The sequence below is a fragment of the Dichotomopilus funicola genome (genome assembly GCF_033296635.1).
Source record: "Dichotomopilus funicola strain CBS 141.50 unplaced genomic scaffold C8A04scaffold_9, whole genome shotgun sequence".
NCBI classification, from domain to species: Eukaryota; Fungi; Ascomycota; class Sordariomycetes; order Sordariales; family Chaetomiaceae; genus Dichotomopilus; species Dichotomopilus funicola.
This window is the reverse complement of record NW_026944030.1, coordinates 448,980-463,818: the sequence shown is the minus strand read 5'-3', so window position 1 is coordinate 463,818 and position 14,839 is coordinate 448,980. Positions and strand designations below refer to the sequence as shown.

The 14,839-nt window shown below is 57.6% G+C and overlaps 4 protein-coding genes across 4 annotated transcripts; 3 read left to right on the top strand and 1 right to left on the bottom strand.

Annotated features, from left to right (window-relative positions):
- Positions 1–931: 931 nt before the first annotated feature.
- Positions 932–1,371, top strand: C8A04DRAFT_25894 (Tim10/DDP family zinc finger-domain-containing protein; the record flags this gene model as incomplete). Its single annotated transcript, XM_062779736.1, has 3 exons — positions 932–942; positions 1,003–1,072; positions 1,180–1,371. 3 exons carry the CDS (start codon positions 932–934, stop codon positions 1,369–1,371), a joined length of 273 nt encoding a protein of 90 aa, XP_062639755.1.
- Positions 1,372–1,930: 559 nt separating this feature from the next.
- Positions 1,931–7,859, bottom strand: C8A04DRAFT_25893 (uncharacterized protein; the record flags this gene model as incomplete). The annotated part of the gene is made up of 3 exons (XM_062779735.1): positions 1,931–3,334; positions 3,406–7,672; positions 7,789–7,859. 3 exons carry the CDS (start codon positions 7,857–7,859, stop codon positions 1,931–1,933), a joined length of 5,742 nt encoding a protein of 1,913 aa, XP_062639754.1.
- Positions 7,860–8,950: 1,091 nt separating this feature from the next.
- Positions 8,951–11,378, top strand: C8A04DRAFT_9903 (indole-3-glycerol phosphate synthase-domain-containing protein; the record flags this gene model as incomplete). Its single annotated transcript, XM_062785676.1, has 2 exons — positions 8,951–9,273; positions 9,356–11,378. The coding sequence occupies 2 exons, from the start codon at positions 8,951–8,953 to the stop codon at positions 11,376–11,378; spliced, it is 2,346 nt and encodes a 781-aa protein (XP_062639753.1).
- Positions 11,379–12,272: 894 nt separating this feature from the next.
- Positions 12,273–14,443, top strand: C8A04DRAFT_25891 (uncharacterized protein; the record flags this gene model as incomplete). Its single annotated transcript, XM_062779734.1, has 6 exons — positions 12,273–12,489; positions 12,576–12,773; positions 12,888–12,991; positions 13,273–13,512; positions 13,629–14,186; positions 14,219–14,443. The coding sequence occupies 6 exons, from the start codon at positions 12,273–12,275 to the stop codon at positions 14,441–14,443; spliced, it is 1,542 nt and encodes a 513-aa protein (XP_062639752.1).
- Positions 14,444–14,839: the final 396 nt, after the last annotated feature.

Sequence of the window (14,839 nt, the reverse complement as noted above, 5' to 3'; positions counted from 1 at the left end):
CCGCCAAGCCCAGACTACGGAGGCTTGGTAGGTGAACTGGCTCAAATCCCTTATCGCCCCACCACAACTCACGTGCAATGCATCTTTCGCAAATATGTTCCAAGCCGATTGTATCTCTACTCTCCACCACCACTGCAAATTACATCGGGAGGCCTAAAAAGTATCAAACAACTAACCCCAACCCTAATTTTAACCAAACGGTCATTTGAAATCCTCTTTGAAAAGAAGATTCAATACCTTTTTTTAACGACCTTGTTAAAAACCTCCATTTATTCAAGTTCTTCAAATCCGATTTTTTAGAGCGGGCCGACTTTGGACCACCAGTGCTACCACCGAGCCAGTCACGTGCAAGCCCACTTTTTATAGCGGGGCCGAGTTTTTTTGAGCCAACCATCGAGGTAGCCTACCTCCCTAGTTTTTAAAGTAGGGTTAGGGTTAGCGTTAGGGTAGGATTTCGGTTAGTTTAAAAATCTCCCTTTTTATAGGAGATTTCAAATTATCATTTAATTATATTTATTTTAGGGTTAGGGTTAGTTATGCGATGTTGTTTCGGCCTACTGGCCGAGTATCGATACATTCGGTTTGAGAAATGTGCGCCAAATGCAATTCGGTTCGTGCGAAAAATGAATTTAACGCGAGTGTGGTGGGGCGATGAGGGATTTGAGCCAGTTCACCTACCAAGCCTCCGTACCAGACCTTCCAAACTTGGTAGAAGCCTTGGCAGCCTTGGCATTTTAGTCTCTCCAAAAATCACGAGCCAAAGCACATGACCCGCCAAGCCAGCGAAGTTTTGTTATCACGATAAGGCAAACCAAGCAAGCAAGCTATCACCACCACCGCTGTCATCACCACCAAGTCTACCACAGCCGAGCCATCGATCGAATTTTTTTCGTCAACACCCTCAAATTCTCCCTCCACAACCACCCACACAATGGATCAAGGGTACTTTCACCTCACTACCCCTACCCTCACCACAATACCGAACTAACAAACGACCCTCAGCCTAACCGCCGCCGAGCAACGTGAGCTCGAGGCCCGCCTCCAAAAGCGCCAGGTCAAGGAGTTTATGAACGTGCGTCCTTCTCCCCCCCCCCCTCCATCCTTTCCCCCCATTTACCCCCCTCTCTCCCTTTCTCAACCCTCCCCCACGGACTACACTAACAAGAGAGAAATGAGTAGGTCTTCGGCAACCTAGTAGACACCTGTTTCACCGCCTGCGTGGATGATTTCACGTCCAAAGCGATTTCCAGCCGCGAGTCCGGGTGCCTGACACGGTGTGTCAGCAAGTCGATGGCGACGCAGAACCGGTTGTCGGAGCGGTTTGCCGAGATTAACGCGTCTGTTACCGCGGAGATGCAGGGGAAGAGGTAATCGGGATTACTTTACATCTGGGGAGTTGGGACGAAGTGGATAAGGAAGAGGTGGAATGAAGAAGGGGGGGTCAAAACGAATAGGGGGAGGGGGGGGTCGAAATGATTGAGGGGGAGTGGGGGGTAAAATAGATGAGGTGGGGTTTAGTTTGGGGGATGTGTATGAGCTTGGGACAAAGGATATGGAATACAGAGGCAGGAGGAACAAAAGAACGGATGACCTAGCGGAGAAGCGGCCCGAGATCCAGGGCCATGTACGATACGGTATGAGATATGATACGACGAACGCATGGCGCACACCAAACAACTGTGCGATTGCGCTTGATTGCATTTCTGGACGTGGGAAAGGGACGTGTAGTGGAAGTGCAATCGGACGTGGAAGCAGACATGAGTGGAAGTGGAATGGACGTCGAAGTGGAATCGAAGTAAAAAAGACATGATATTGACACCTCTTCCCTCAATACAAACAAACCGTCATCAGCCCATGACATTAATCAACACAATGGCCCCTCATCCCCAATAACCACAACTCATCTACCCACCCAACTAAGTCAACAAGTTCACTCCCTCCCCTCAACCAAAACATCCCGAATCCCCTCCAACAACCCAACAACCTTCTCCTCCAACCTCGTCTCACTCCCTCCAGCAGCCCCAACACCCCCCATCGGCCCCGCCCCCCGCCACTCCATCTCCCTCGCCCCCAACGGCAACAACCTCTCCCGTAACACCTTCCGACTCGCCAACCAAAACTCCACACTCTCCAACACAAACCCCCCATCCCACACCACCTCGGGTATATCCCTCGTATTCGCCGCTCTCAACGCGCCCAACACACCGGTGAGTAAAGCTAGGGAGTGCACTTCGGAGACGCCGATCAGTGTCAGGAAATGGGCGTTGTTATTTGTAGAAGTCCGGCTGAGACCGGGGGCCTCGAGGCGGTCGGCTGAGGAACGGAGGAGGTTGGGAAACTGGTTGAGGACGAAGGCGACTTCGGGGGCGATGGTTGGACCAAGCGCGTCGAGGAGGTTGAGGAGTAAAGGGAGGAAGCCTTTAGCCCAGATGGCGTAGCAGCGCGCGGCGCCGGGGTTGTCGGTTAGGGGGTCGACGTGGGCGCGGCGGAGGTATCCGGCGATGTTAGCCGAGGTGAGGTGTCCGAGTAAACCATCGCAGGCGAGTTGTTCAGCCAAGGCAGGCAGGGCGGATAGTTCGCGGAGTAAGAGCACGGCGAGCTCGCCGTAGACGGGGTCGCCGTGGTGGCCGGGGACGGAATCGGCGAGGCGGTCGGACCAGGAGAAGAGCGAGGTGGCGACGTGTAGGATGTCGTGGGAGGCCATGATGTTGAGGATCTGCACGTGGCATTGCTCGATGCCGGGGACGCTGAGGCAGGCTTGGAGGATGGCGGTGACGAGGGCCAGGTCTTCTGGTGTCGTAGGCGCCGAGGGTTCGTGGACCAGGGCGGCGAGGTCCCGGAAGGAGCGGGCGACGACGCGGTCGAGGGTGGCGAGGACTAGCTGGGAGACGGCGACGGGGCTTTCGCCGGACTTAGGCGTGCTGGGGTTCGTGCCGGTGCTGCTACCGTTCGTATTACCCGTAGAACTCGGAGAATTCTTAGCCCCCCGCAACACCACAAACAACATCTTCAACAGCGTCCTAAAATACCCAATCTGCCCCTCACCCCACGGGTTCTCAACACTGTGAATCGCGGCCGTGACAAGCGACAGCAGATGGCCCATGTCCTGGGGCAGCAGCAACGAGCAGTCGGCCAGGCGACGCAGCAGGGTCAGAGCGAGGTTAGCGCGAGAACCAGCCAGGACCACAAAGACATGCTCGGGGGGCTGCGGGCGCTGGTTGGCCTCGAGGCACTGGCCGGCCACCTGCAGCATCTGCCGGGCTACGGCCTGGTGTTTGGGCAGCAAGCAGGCGCTGAGCTCGAGGAGGAGGTACTCCCACGCGTGGAAGAGGGACTGTTTATATGTTAGCAACTGCTCGTCGTAGCAAGTGATAGTAAGAAAAGCGAAGAGAGAAGAGAACCCACCACCTCAGCCTCAACCAACGACAAATTCACATTCGCCGTCTCCATCTCCCTCCTAAACCCCTCCCCCCTAGCCCCCCCAACCCACGCAGCATCATGCCGCAGCGCAGCCTCCGCAACATCCAGCGCATAATAATACCCCGGCCCCAGCGGCCTCGGCGCCAACAACAGCGTCCGGCGAAACCCATCCACCGAACACCCGGGGTATCGATTTGCAAAGTTCCGCGCCAAATTCGCATGTAGCGAAGCATTGTAATCCGCCACAGCCACAGCGTCACGCAGGAAATAGTCCAGATCGTTGACGACGTCGACGGCAAAACTCTGCGCCTGGCGCATCTGTCGGAGATGATACAGCTGCATGGCGAACGTCTCGGCGATATACGCCGCGATGCGGGCCTGGTAGCAGGCGTCCTCGGCGGCTTTGGCGCCCGCCTTGGAAACGACAGATGGAGCCTTGAGATCGCGCACGTACGCCCGCAGTTCCTGGAGGAAGGCGGTGTCCTGCTGTGTCGCGAAGATGGTCCACGGCCAGTAATTCTGCGCGGACGTGAAGAAGTCCAGCACGGCCAGGCTCTCTTGGCTCGGCAGCTGGCGTAGTACGCGGAGCTTGTCGAGGGCCGTGGCAAGCACCGAGGAACCCGCTGAGAGCTGCGAGATCTTGGCTGACTTCAATTCGTTCCCGTTGGTCGACCCCAGCGCTTCCCTCGGCGTCTTGCCCGTCAGCAAGCAGTTGGCCATCCACGGCTGGCGGTTCCGCAGGATCGTTGAGAAGAACCGCCAGGTATGCGCCGCTTCTGGCGTGCGGTCAAACGGCTTGTCGAGCGCGGCAGCGATCTGTAAAAAGGACCGCGATACCGGCGGGCCCAGGTAGCCCAGCAGCGATGGTGGCTCGCCGGGGCTGCGTCCGGCGCTTTCCACCAGCGCGCTGAGCAGTGAGAGCGCCGGTGATCGGAAGGCGTGGCGCACAGCGGGCAGGCGGGCGATGACCGAGGCCGACTGGAAGAGTTGCGCTTGGAGGACAGCTACCGAAGCTGTCTTGGTTTTGTCGGCCCCAGCGACGCGCAAAAGCGTCGTCACAAACCCGAGCACAGTCGTCAGCCGCTCCGAAACCACACGCGCCCGTCGCTGGTACAACGTCGTCGAGTCGGGCAGTTGAAAAGCCGCCAAAAACGTCGCCAACAGCGGCTGGAACCGTAACGCGCCAGAGCTAGACGACGTCGCGAGGAAACTGTCCACCACCAGCCCAGTCGCCTGCACGAGCGGTGCGGCCAAACTCTTGGTCTTTGCCTCATCATCGTTGGTGTTGTCCGCGCCCACGCCGTAGGTATACGACACCAGCTTGTCCATGACCCCCACGATATCGCGGATCAGCGCGCTGCGATCGGCCTCGGACGGCAGCCGCCAGGTGGCTGAGCTCTCGAAGATGTCGAGACACGCCTCGGCGACTGAGAGCGCCACGCGCGAGATCATCTTATCTGATGCTCCGAGCCACGGGTTCTTTTCTGACCTGTCAACTACCGCTACTGTTCCAGCTGCTGCCCCTTTTGTTGTTGTCGATCCCTTGCCATTGGCAGTACTCCCCAAAGTCCGCCTTTGCACCGCACTCGTCATGGCACTCTCCACCAGCGCCGAAAACAACTGCGCGGCCGACACCAACAGATCATACCGTTCCGCAAACAGATCCAGCTGCGCGGTAATACGCACCAGCCGACCCGTCCGCGTATCACGGTTGACCAGCGCGCACCGCGCCATGTACGCCCACACTCGCCCGGGACACACGGGCAGTGCGGCGTGCAGGAACTGCAGACACGACGATAGCGCCGCGATGCTAGGGCCGTCGAGCTCGGCCACGTCCTGCTCTGCGAGCCCGTCCACGGTGTCGGCGATGGTGCCGAGGATGTCTTTGCCTCGGGGAAGTAGCCGGCTGGCTTCGTCGAGGATGCTCAAGGCCCTGTCGGAGGCTGCTGATGTCCGGGGAGGGGAAGAGGAACCCGAGGCCGAAGTCGAAGACGAGTCGGATGAACCTTGAATGTACGCCGCACGCAGCACCGTCGCCAGCAGCGCAACCCCCTCAGCGAGCTCCTCAATACCCAGCGGCCCCAGCCCCCCATTTCCACGATGATGTTGACCATGCGCCCGCTCGCCTAAGCTAGCCTCAATCCGTTTCCCCAGCACAGCGAGTGCCGAGTGCTCGAAATCGAGCTTGGCCACCCGCCCAACATCCGTCACAAACCGGCCGTACGTCCCGCTCGGGATCGTGCACCGCTCATCGGCCGAGGTCCTCCGGTATTCCGCTGCCGTCGAGTTGGCTGTGGCATCGGCAAAGAGGTCGATGTCCCGGATCAGCCGGAACGAATTTGTGTTTTCCTCCTCAAACACCAGCTCGTACGACCGGTCCCAGCGGGTGTCCCACTGCACCGTGAGACTAGGCGTCCGGGTCAGCAGCGAGGTGATCACGTCCGAGGTTTCGCGGTCGGATGTTAACGCTCCCGCCAAAATGCGGCACAGCGAAGCGAACGGGAGGAACTCGTAGGGAAACCGGTTGCGGGCCTGTGCCGTGTACTGGCTGTTAAGTGTGTCGTCGCTGAGCATGCGGGTGTAAATCTCCAGGCTGGCCCTGACAGTAGCAGTAGCCGTAGCCGTAGCGATGTCCCAGTATTGGCTTCCTCCCGAGAGAACAGAGATCAGACACGAGACCGGTTCCGACTGGTAGCCCACGTAGTGGAAGCTGCGCTTAAGCAGGTCCTGGAATACCAGACGCGCGCGGGCTCCCAGTACTGGGCGGAACGCCGCGGCCTGACTCGAGCCGAGACAGACAGCCATCTCAGACATCAGGTCAAACACACGCCCTCCCGCGGTCGCGACTCGGGCCATATTCTCGGCCGGCTCGATGTTGCGCTCCAGCTGCTGCGACGCCAGAAACACGTCGTACGAGGACGCCTCGATGGATACGATGCTGCCCGCCGAATTCCGTCGCTGCCTACCCGACGGCTCGTACTCCAGCTCGAACCCGGCCTGCGCCCGCTGGTTCTGCAGTAGATCCCGGCGCTCGGCCCGCTCCTGATACCCGACGTGCATTTGATGGAGGATGAGCGACCAGGCGAAGACGACTGGCATGGCGGTCATCAGGTCCGCGCCCGCGGCCGCCGTGATGGTGGTGTGGATCTGTGTGAGGGCGTCGGATGAAGCTAGGTACGGGTCCTCGTCTTCTAGTAGGTCGACGTCCTGGTCGAGGTACAAAAGCGACCGGTCGATGTTGAGAAGCTTCAACGAAATAGCCGAGACAAGGCTATGAAGCGGCGGCAGTAGCTCAGTGAGTAGCGGGTGGTCACCCCCAATCGGCGTCAAGAACTCGCAAAGGTCCATCAACGCGAACCACTTGGTCACGAGTTCCGGCGGCGCGAACTGGGACGACTTGAGGTCGAGGATCTGGAATACCACCGAGGCCGCGTGGATAGCTTCGCTAAGCGCCGTCCTAACCCAATCCGCTGCGAATTCCTCCGTCGCCATCTGGGGGGCCTGGCACGAGGAGGATTTCGGCCCGCTCTGGGCGCGCACGCAGCAGTCTTGCAGAACGCCCATGTACGTAGGAGCGAGGGCGTTGAGCCGCGCCGAGACGTCGGTAGCCTGCTCGTCAAATCCGAAAGCGTCGAGCAGAATCCCGTCGCGTAAGCCGTCGAGATCAGAGCCTGCCCCCGAGTGCAGCAGCAGAGCGAGCAGGGAGTCGACCGCAGCGACGAAAAACCGGCGCTCGGAGAGGTACGTGTCCAGCAGGCGACCGCGGCGGGCGTGGTCACTTTCAAAATCAGCCCAGAGGGACTCGGCGTCGGCAGCAGCAGTAGCGGTGGTGTCGAGCAGCGCCATGACGGCCGAGGTCTGCCCGTCTCCCACGCCGGCGGCCTCCTGGATGTTGGCCACATCCTGGGCAGAAAGCGGACCTGTGAGGTGGTTGCGCGCGCGCGACTGGTACTCGATCAGCACGACACGCAGGGCCGCGACCTCGTTGATGTCGGCATGCTTGCTCAGCCACCGTGCATCATCCTTAAAGGTGTCGAGGCTGTAGGGGTCGGCGGGCGACGGCACGACGTTGATGGCGCCCGTCTTGGTCTCGAAGTCGAGCTTGGTTTGGTTTGTTGGTGGTGAAAACGTGGTGGATGGCTCTCGGAGGAGCTGGTGGACGTAGCCATCTCGGAGAAAGGCGGATAGGGCAGCGCTGTTGAGTTGGTCGCACGCCTGGCTCTCGAGAGCGATAGCGATGAGTCTCCACGAGCTACGTGATCATCTTGTTAGCAGGGACAACCTTAGACTCAATATTGGGAATATTGGGAGGGCTCAAATGAAAGACTCGACTGGAACGAATCGAGATAGCACCGGGAACAGACGCACAGGACGAGTCGGCCGCCGCTCAGGCACTCCTCGAGCGGCGGTAAGTAGGTTCTATCGGTCAGGGTGGCCATTGGCGGCGGGGATGTCCATCCGGGGCCGACCCGGTGCGCCGACGAGGGGTAGCGGGGGGAGAGTGCCGCAACGCCGCAGATTGGAGGTCGCTGAGGGAGTGTACGACAGAATGGGCGAGTCGTCTAGTGGAAGAAGTCGGCGTCGCGGTTCGTCAAGACGGATCGGACGCAATGCTGTGGGTATTTTCGAGGTCGACGCGGAGATCGATCAAATCGAAGATAGTATTGACCTGGGAAGCGGAAACTCTCCGTCCCATTCAAAAATGGGAGGTTGCAAAATGCAAACAGCGCTGTTTGGAAAGTACAAATTTACTTTGTATGGGAGCTATCAACTGCAGCACTGCTCGACGCGGTCTGCGACGCGGCTTCCACTTTTTCAGCCTAACGGCCCGGGACAGCTCCACTCGGCGGCTGCCAAGCATGGAGGGACGCTTTGGAGATCTCGACAAGCATTGTTTATCGATAAGAGCTTGCAGAACTGACCCCTGCGGGCCCTGCGTCAACACAGTAATTAAGGCCCCACTCAACCCTCCGGCGCCGCTCCGGCGCATGTTGGTGCTGACCTTCCAGCTGCGCCGGGCCGTGCCATGTGGATTTACACCCCGCTGACTTTTAGAACCCCTCCATCGGCGAGTTGCCCTGCGCTGAACTCGACTCGAAGCAGTCTGTGATCCATCGTGAAATGTACTTGAGCCCGAGCTGACATAAAACTTGCATACCCACCTTACCTAAATTTGCCAATACTTTTGCTTCCCTATCTCTGAGTCCCTCGACAATTTGCCCGCCGAGCACCTTGTTAGCGTGGCAGGCATAAGACGCGGCAACTCAGTGTCCGACTTTTTAAACTGTTCTGGGAACTCAATTAACTCCGTGACTCACCCCTTCTGCTTCATTACACTAGATCCTCACTTTTTTATTTTTACTTTTACTTAGTCCCTTGCTAAGCTTGACAACGGATCTACACCACACCACGGGAAAAAATACCTTGCAATCATCGCCTCGAATTCATTGGGCTCTGCCCGCCCTCCAACCCTCCGAACTCGGTCATCACACACTGCGATATTCACCACAGCCTACAACACAACACAACCATGCCGGCCACACCAGACATCATCGACCATTCCCCCCACCACCCTGACCCCTCGCCCCTTGTCCCAACGGCCACCAATCTTGTGCTGATCGACAACTACGACTCCTTCACCTGGAACGTCTACCAGTACCTCGTATTGGAGGGCGCCAATGTGACTGTGTTCCGCAACGACAAGATCTCGCTCGATGAGCTGATCGCCAAGAAGCCGACCCAGCTGGTCATCAGCCCCGGGCCAGGGCACCCGGGCACCGACTCGGGGGTCAGCCGCGATGCCATCAAGCACTTTGCCGGCAAGATCCCCATCTTTGGGGTGTGCATGGGGCAGTCAGTTCCCTTTTCCTTTTTCTCCCTAGAGCATGATGTGAGAAATTCTAGACCGTAAATAGAGACTGACTGGATGAACTAGACAATGCATCTTCGACGTCTACGGCGGGGAGGTGAGCTTCGCCGGCGAGATTTTACACGGCAAGACCTCGCCCCTGAGCCACGATGCCAAGGGCGTCTACGCCGGCCTGAACCAGGGCCTGCCCGTCACCCGCTACCACTCGCTGGCCGGCACCCACGTCACCCTCCCCGGCTGTCTCGAGGTCACCTCGTGGATTGCCAACGAGGACGGCTCCAAGGGCGTCATTATGGGCGTGCGCCACAAGGAGTACACCATCGAGGGCGTGCAGTTCCACCCCGAGAGCATCCTGTCTGCCGATGGCCGTGGCATGCTGCGGAACTTCTTGCGTCTGCAAGGAGGGACCTGGGCTGAGAACGAACGGCTGCAACAACAAACAGCTGCTGCAGCCGATCACGACGACAAGGCGAAAGGGGCCGCTACCCCGACTTCGAGCCTGCCTGAGCACACCAAGACCGGCGGCAGCAACAACATTCTCCAAAAAATCTACGCCCACCGAAGAGCCGCCGTGGCCGCCCAGAAAGAAATCCCCTCGCAGCGCCCGTCCGACCTGCAAGCGGCCTACGATCTGAACCTCGCGCCGCCGCAGATCTCGCTCATCGACCGCCTGCGCAACTCCCCCTTCGACGTGGCCCTGGCCGCCGAGATCAAGCGGGGGTCACCCTCCAAGGGCATCTTCGCCCTCGACATTGACGCGCCCACCCAGGCCCGCAAGTACGCCCTGGCCGGCGCCAGCGTCATCTCGGTGCTGACCGAGCCCGAGTGGTTCAAGGGTAGCATCGAGGACCTGCGGGCCGTGCGCCAGGTACTCGCCGGCATGCCCAATCGTCCGGCCGTGCTGCGCAAGGAGTTTATCTTTGAGGAGTACCAGATCCTCGAGGCGCGACTCGCCGGCGCCGACACCGTGCTCCTGATCGTCAAGATGCTCGCCCCCGACGTGCTCACGCGGCTGTACCAGTACTCGCTGTCCCTAGACATGGAGCCGCTGGTGGAAGTGCAGAACGCGGACGAGATGGCCGTCGCCATCCAGCTCGGCGCCAAGGTCATCGGCGTCAACAACCGCAATCTGGAGAACTTTGAGGTCGACCTCGGCACCACCGGCCGGTTGCGCAGCATGGTGCCCAAGGACACGTTCCTGCTCGCCCTCAGCGGCATCAACTCCCACCAGGACGTGCTCGACTGCAAGCGCGACGGCGTCAACGGAGTTCTAGTGGGTGAAGCCATCATGCGTGCCCCCGACGCATCCAAGTTCATCCGGGAACTCTGCGCCGGCCCAGACGCACCCGCACCCACCTCGAACCAAAACAACCCCCTCCTCGTCAAGATCTGCGGCACCCGCAGCGCCGAAGCCGCCACCGCAGCCATCCAAGCCGGCGCCGACCTCGTCGGCATGATCCTCGTCCCCGGAACAAAACGGTGCGTATCCCACGAAACCGCCCTCGCCATCTCCGAAGCCGTGCACGCCGCCCGTCAGACCACCACACCCACCCCCGACACCACCACGGATTTCCAAATCCCCCAAACAGCAACCGACTTCTTCACCCTCACCACCACCACCCTCCGCCACCGCACCCCCCTCCTAGTAGGCGTCTTCATGAACCAACCCCTCTCCGACGTCCTAGAAAAACAACGCCTCTACAACCTCGACCTCATCCAACTCCACGGCTCCGAACCCCTCGAATGGGCCTCCCTCATCCCCGTCCCGGTAATCCGCAAATTCAAACCGGGCCAAACCGGTCTCGGCGTGCGTGGATTACACGCCCTGCCGCTGTTGGATTCGGGCGCTGGGTCGGGGAAGACGCTTGATGCGGAGGCTGTGAAGAAGACGTTGGAGGGGGATGGGGAGTTGAGGGTTTTGTTGGCTGGGGGGTTGGAGCCGGGGAATGTGGCGGAGGCGGTTAAGGGGTTGGGGGAACTGGGGGGGAGGGTGGTCGGGGTTGATGTTAGTAGTGGGGTGGAGGTGGAGGGGAGGCAGAGTTTGGAGAGGATCGGGGAGTTTGTGAAGGCTGCTAAGGCTATTAGGTAGAAGAGGTCTTTTTGGGGTTCATGTGATGGGAACCTGATTTAAGAGTTGCTTTTGGTCTTGACTTGAGTTTGCTGGGGTGAGGATTTTCGAAAAGTTACTGCGTAGGAGCGAGATGGTTTCTAGCCAGTTGCTTGTTGTTCTCTTTTCGGAATCAACGAGTGGGTGAAGTAAGTAGCTCTGGTATCTGACTTTGAATCCAATTTCAAGACATATCAGTTCCCTAGTAGAACTCAACCTTTTAAAGCCAGAGACTCTCCATGAATTCAACCTCGTTCTCAACACAACCTTCTTTTCCGGCTGCATAGATTAGCCTTTCCAAAGGTTAGGGAAACGACGAGACAGTATTTCTTCCATTGCAGTTTTATTCGAAGCTGTTTCTGCCCAGCAATTTCCCCCATTCCTTGCTGAGCACCCCGTCCTGAGTAGTTTTCTTCCCTTTACCACATCTCTTCTTCTAGCCAGTTTCTCTCTCACCTCTAGGGTCTATTCGTTCTATTATCATTCCATTCGGTTTCTGGTGGCCACTTGCCCTTTCACCAGTCCGCCTTTTTCACCCATCTTGCCACACACACCTGCTCAATTCTTTTCTGAACAAATACATCTGCCAACTCCATCCTGTCGACTGCACCTACGAAAGATAATACAGGAACAAAACGCAGGCGAGATCACCAGAGCGGTGGGAATTCAAGTTAGACATTGGTATCGAGAGAATAAGGTCATCGATATATATACGATATCAGGTTGGTCCGTACGCACCAGCAGCCCTCTCTGCGGGGGATATACGAACGAGTAGGCTGACAAGTAGTGCAACAAGCATCAGACAACCGGGAAGAGGAGAACAAACCGAACCAAAAATCAGACACACACACGCATTCACACACCCAAGAAGCGACGATGCGCACCCGCAAAGAAAAACCCATCTTCCGCAACCTGACCATCACCGTAGCCGGCAGCCTCATCGACCCCAACGGCGACGGCAGCACCCAATGGACCGACATCAACATCGACCGCTGGGTGACGCTCCGCGGCGGCCGTTTTACCCGAGCCATGACCGACGACGTGACACATGTTGTGTGTACCGCCGAGGAGTTTGAGAGGAGGGGGTTGGTTGGTACGTCTTTTCCCTTCGCTTCTCTCTCCCATACATATCATGCCGGTTTGGTAAGGGGGCGTGTGCTGATGGAATGGATGGTATAGTCAAAGAAGCGCTCAAACGCCCCAAGACATGCCAAATTGTCACGCTGGATTGGCTGGAGGATTCAATGCATAAGCGGAAGCGCCTAGATGAGGAACCGTATTCGCATCTGAGGGCGCTGCGGCGGGCGAGGGAGAGGGAGAGGAAGAGGTTGATGGTGGTGAAGGGGTTGGAGAAGGCTGTTAAGCAGGTTAATCCTAGTGAGTCTTTCTTTTCTTTTGTTTTGTCTGCTGTTTACTCGCTTGTATTGAAGGGGAAGAGGTACACTGAAGGGGAAGGGAGAAGGACGGATGTGGCTAATCTGGTTTCTGCAGACCTGTATCATCTGTATCGCGACCATACGTTTTTCCAGTATGAGGTGGTGATTACCCGGGATGATGAGGAGGCGGGGATACTGGGGGAGAGGTACATTCTTTCGGTGAGTTATTCTTTTTCTTTCCCTTTTGAGCGGCTGGCTTGTTTACACTGCTACAAGATATCCGTCTCATAGCATCCCCTTCCACCAAATCAAGGACATCACAGTTGGCCATATTCCAGATACACATAAACATATTCTGTACCTTTGATCACTTAATGTAAGAACCCCCTTCCAGCAACAAACCCCAGCCGGTTTTACAACATCTGGCAGTTACGCCCCCTTTTGTTAACCACCATTTCTACCCCCCACTTTCGGGGCCTGCTCACTAACACTGACCCCAGCTCTTCGAATCCAACAACGCCAAACCCCGCCTCTACTGGTTCCTCGCCAAGTACTACAAGAAAAAAGGCGACACCCAAGCCAAGATCCACCGACCCAGCCATGCTCCGGGCCTGTTTGCCCGCGAGTTTGCCCTGTTTGAGTCCTTCTTCCGTATCAAGACGGGGATTCCCTGGGCGCAGCGTCTGCTGGGGGTAAAGGGTGGGGAGGAGAGGGAGAGGGTGTTCAGGTATCAGCCGCCGGTGAGTTTGCGTTTGGGTTTTATTTTTTGGGGTGGGTGTGAAAAGAAAGGGGGTGTGAGGGAGGATGGGGGGGGAACAGGAGAAATTGGCTAGGGTATGCTAACACATTTGATCAGACAGGCGGAAAACCTGTCGGTTGGGCCCCGGCTCAGTATATCCCAGCTGAGGAGATGACTGATGACTCGGTGGCTCCCCTTCCCGAGGGATCCAACAATCACACCGATCCGCAGGATGTGAAGATGGCTGGGACTGAGACTGAGATTAAGACTGAGACTGAGACTGCCCCCGCCACCGCTATACAACTCCCTGGTCTAGTCAAAACTGAGCACGACGGGCATGACATCAACGAGTCCAACGAGTCCAATGGATCCAACACGGATGTACCCACCACAGAAACCACAATAACTTCCGGCATCAGCACCCAACAAGTTTTCCCCTTCATTGCTCAGGAATCAACCCCGGCCCAGTATATCCCGGTCGAGGAAACGTCTGAAATCACTGCCTCTCTCCTTACCCTAGGATCTAACAATCACAACGACCCCCAGGATGCGGAGATGGCTGGTAGTGAGGCTGAGACTGAAACTGCCCGCGCCGCCACGATGGAACTTTCTAACCTAGTCAGAACTGAGCGTGGCGGGTATGATGCCAACGAGTCAGGCGCACACAACACGGATGTACCGGTCACAGAAATCACAACGACGCCTAGCATCAGCACCCAGGAGGAAGTCTCCCTCATCCCTCAGGAATCGACCCCGGCCCCGGCTTCAATTATGCCTTCGACTTCAACTCTACCTTCGACTTTACCCCCAGCGTCAACCTCGACTCCCTCTTCAGCTCCTCTCTAGTTTCAACTCCAGCATCGACTCAGGCTCCAGCGCCTGCGCAGCATCAAACACCCTCGCTCGTCATGGCCCCCGACGCCTCGCTTTAGGCGGGAGGTATCAATGCATTCTGCTAACTGGCAGCAGGACCCTAGACAGGGAGTGAAGCTGGATAGGAAAACCAGAATTAGCACAGTTAGCCCTTTAACATTTCTCTTTTATTTTTTTTTTTTTGTTATTTTGTACAGTAGCATTACCGAACGCCTCGCCTTTTCACAAGTCCGGGGAGGTGATGCGGCAGATGGCGTAGTTTTATCTTCATCGTTATCTTTGACGTCATGGGGGGCGGAAGAAAAGGAATCATCACGGGGAGGGGGCACCAAAAAGGAGGAAGAAAAGGGGAAACTTCAGTCGCTAGCGCAGCATACATTTCTCATGGTATCGTAGCCTGCTCCGACAGACACGAGGGACACTTTGCCTGGCCGTTATCATCATCACCATCCATT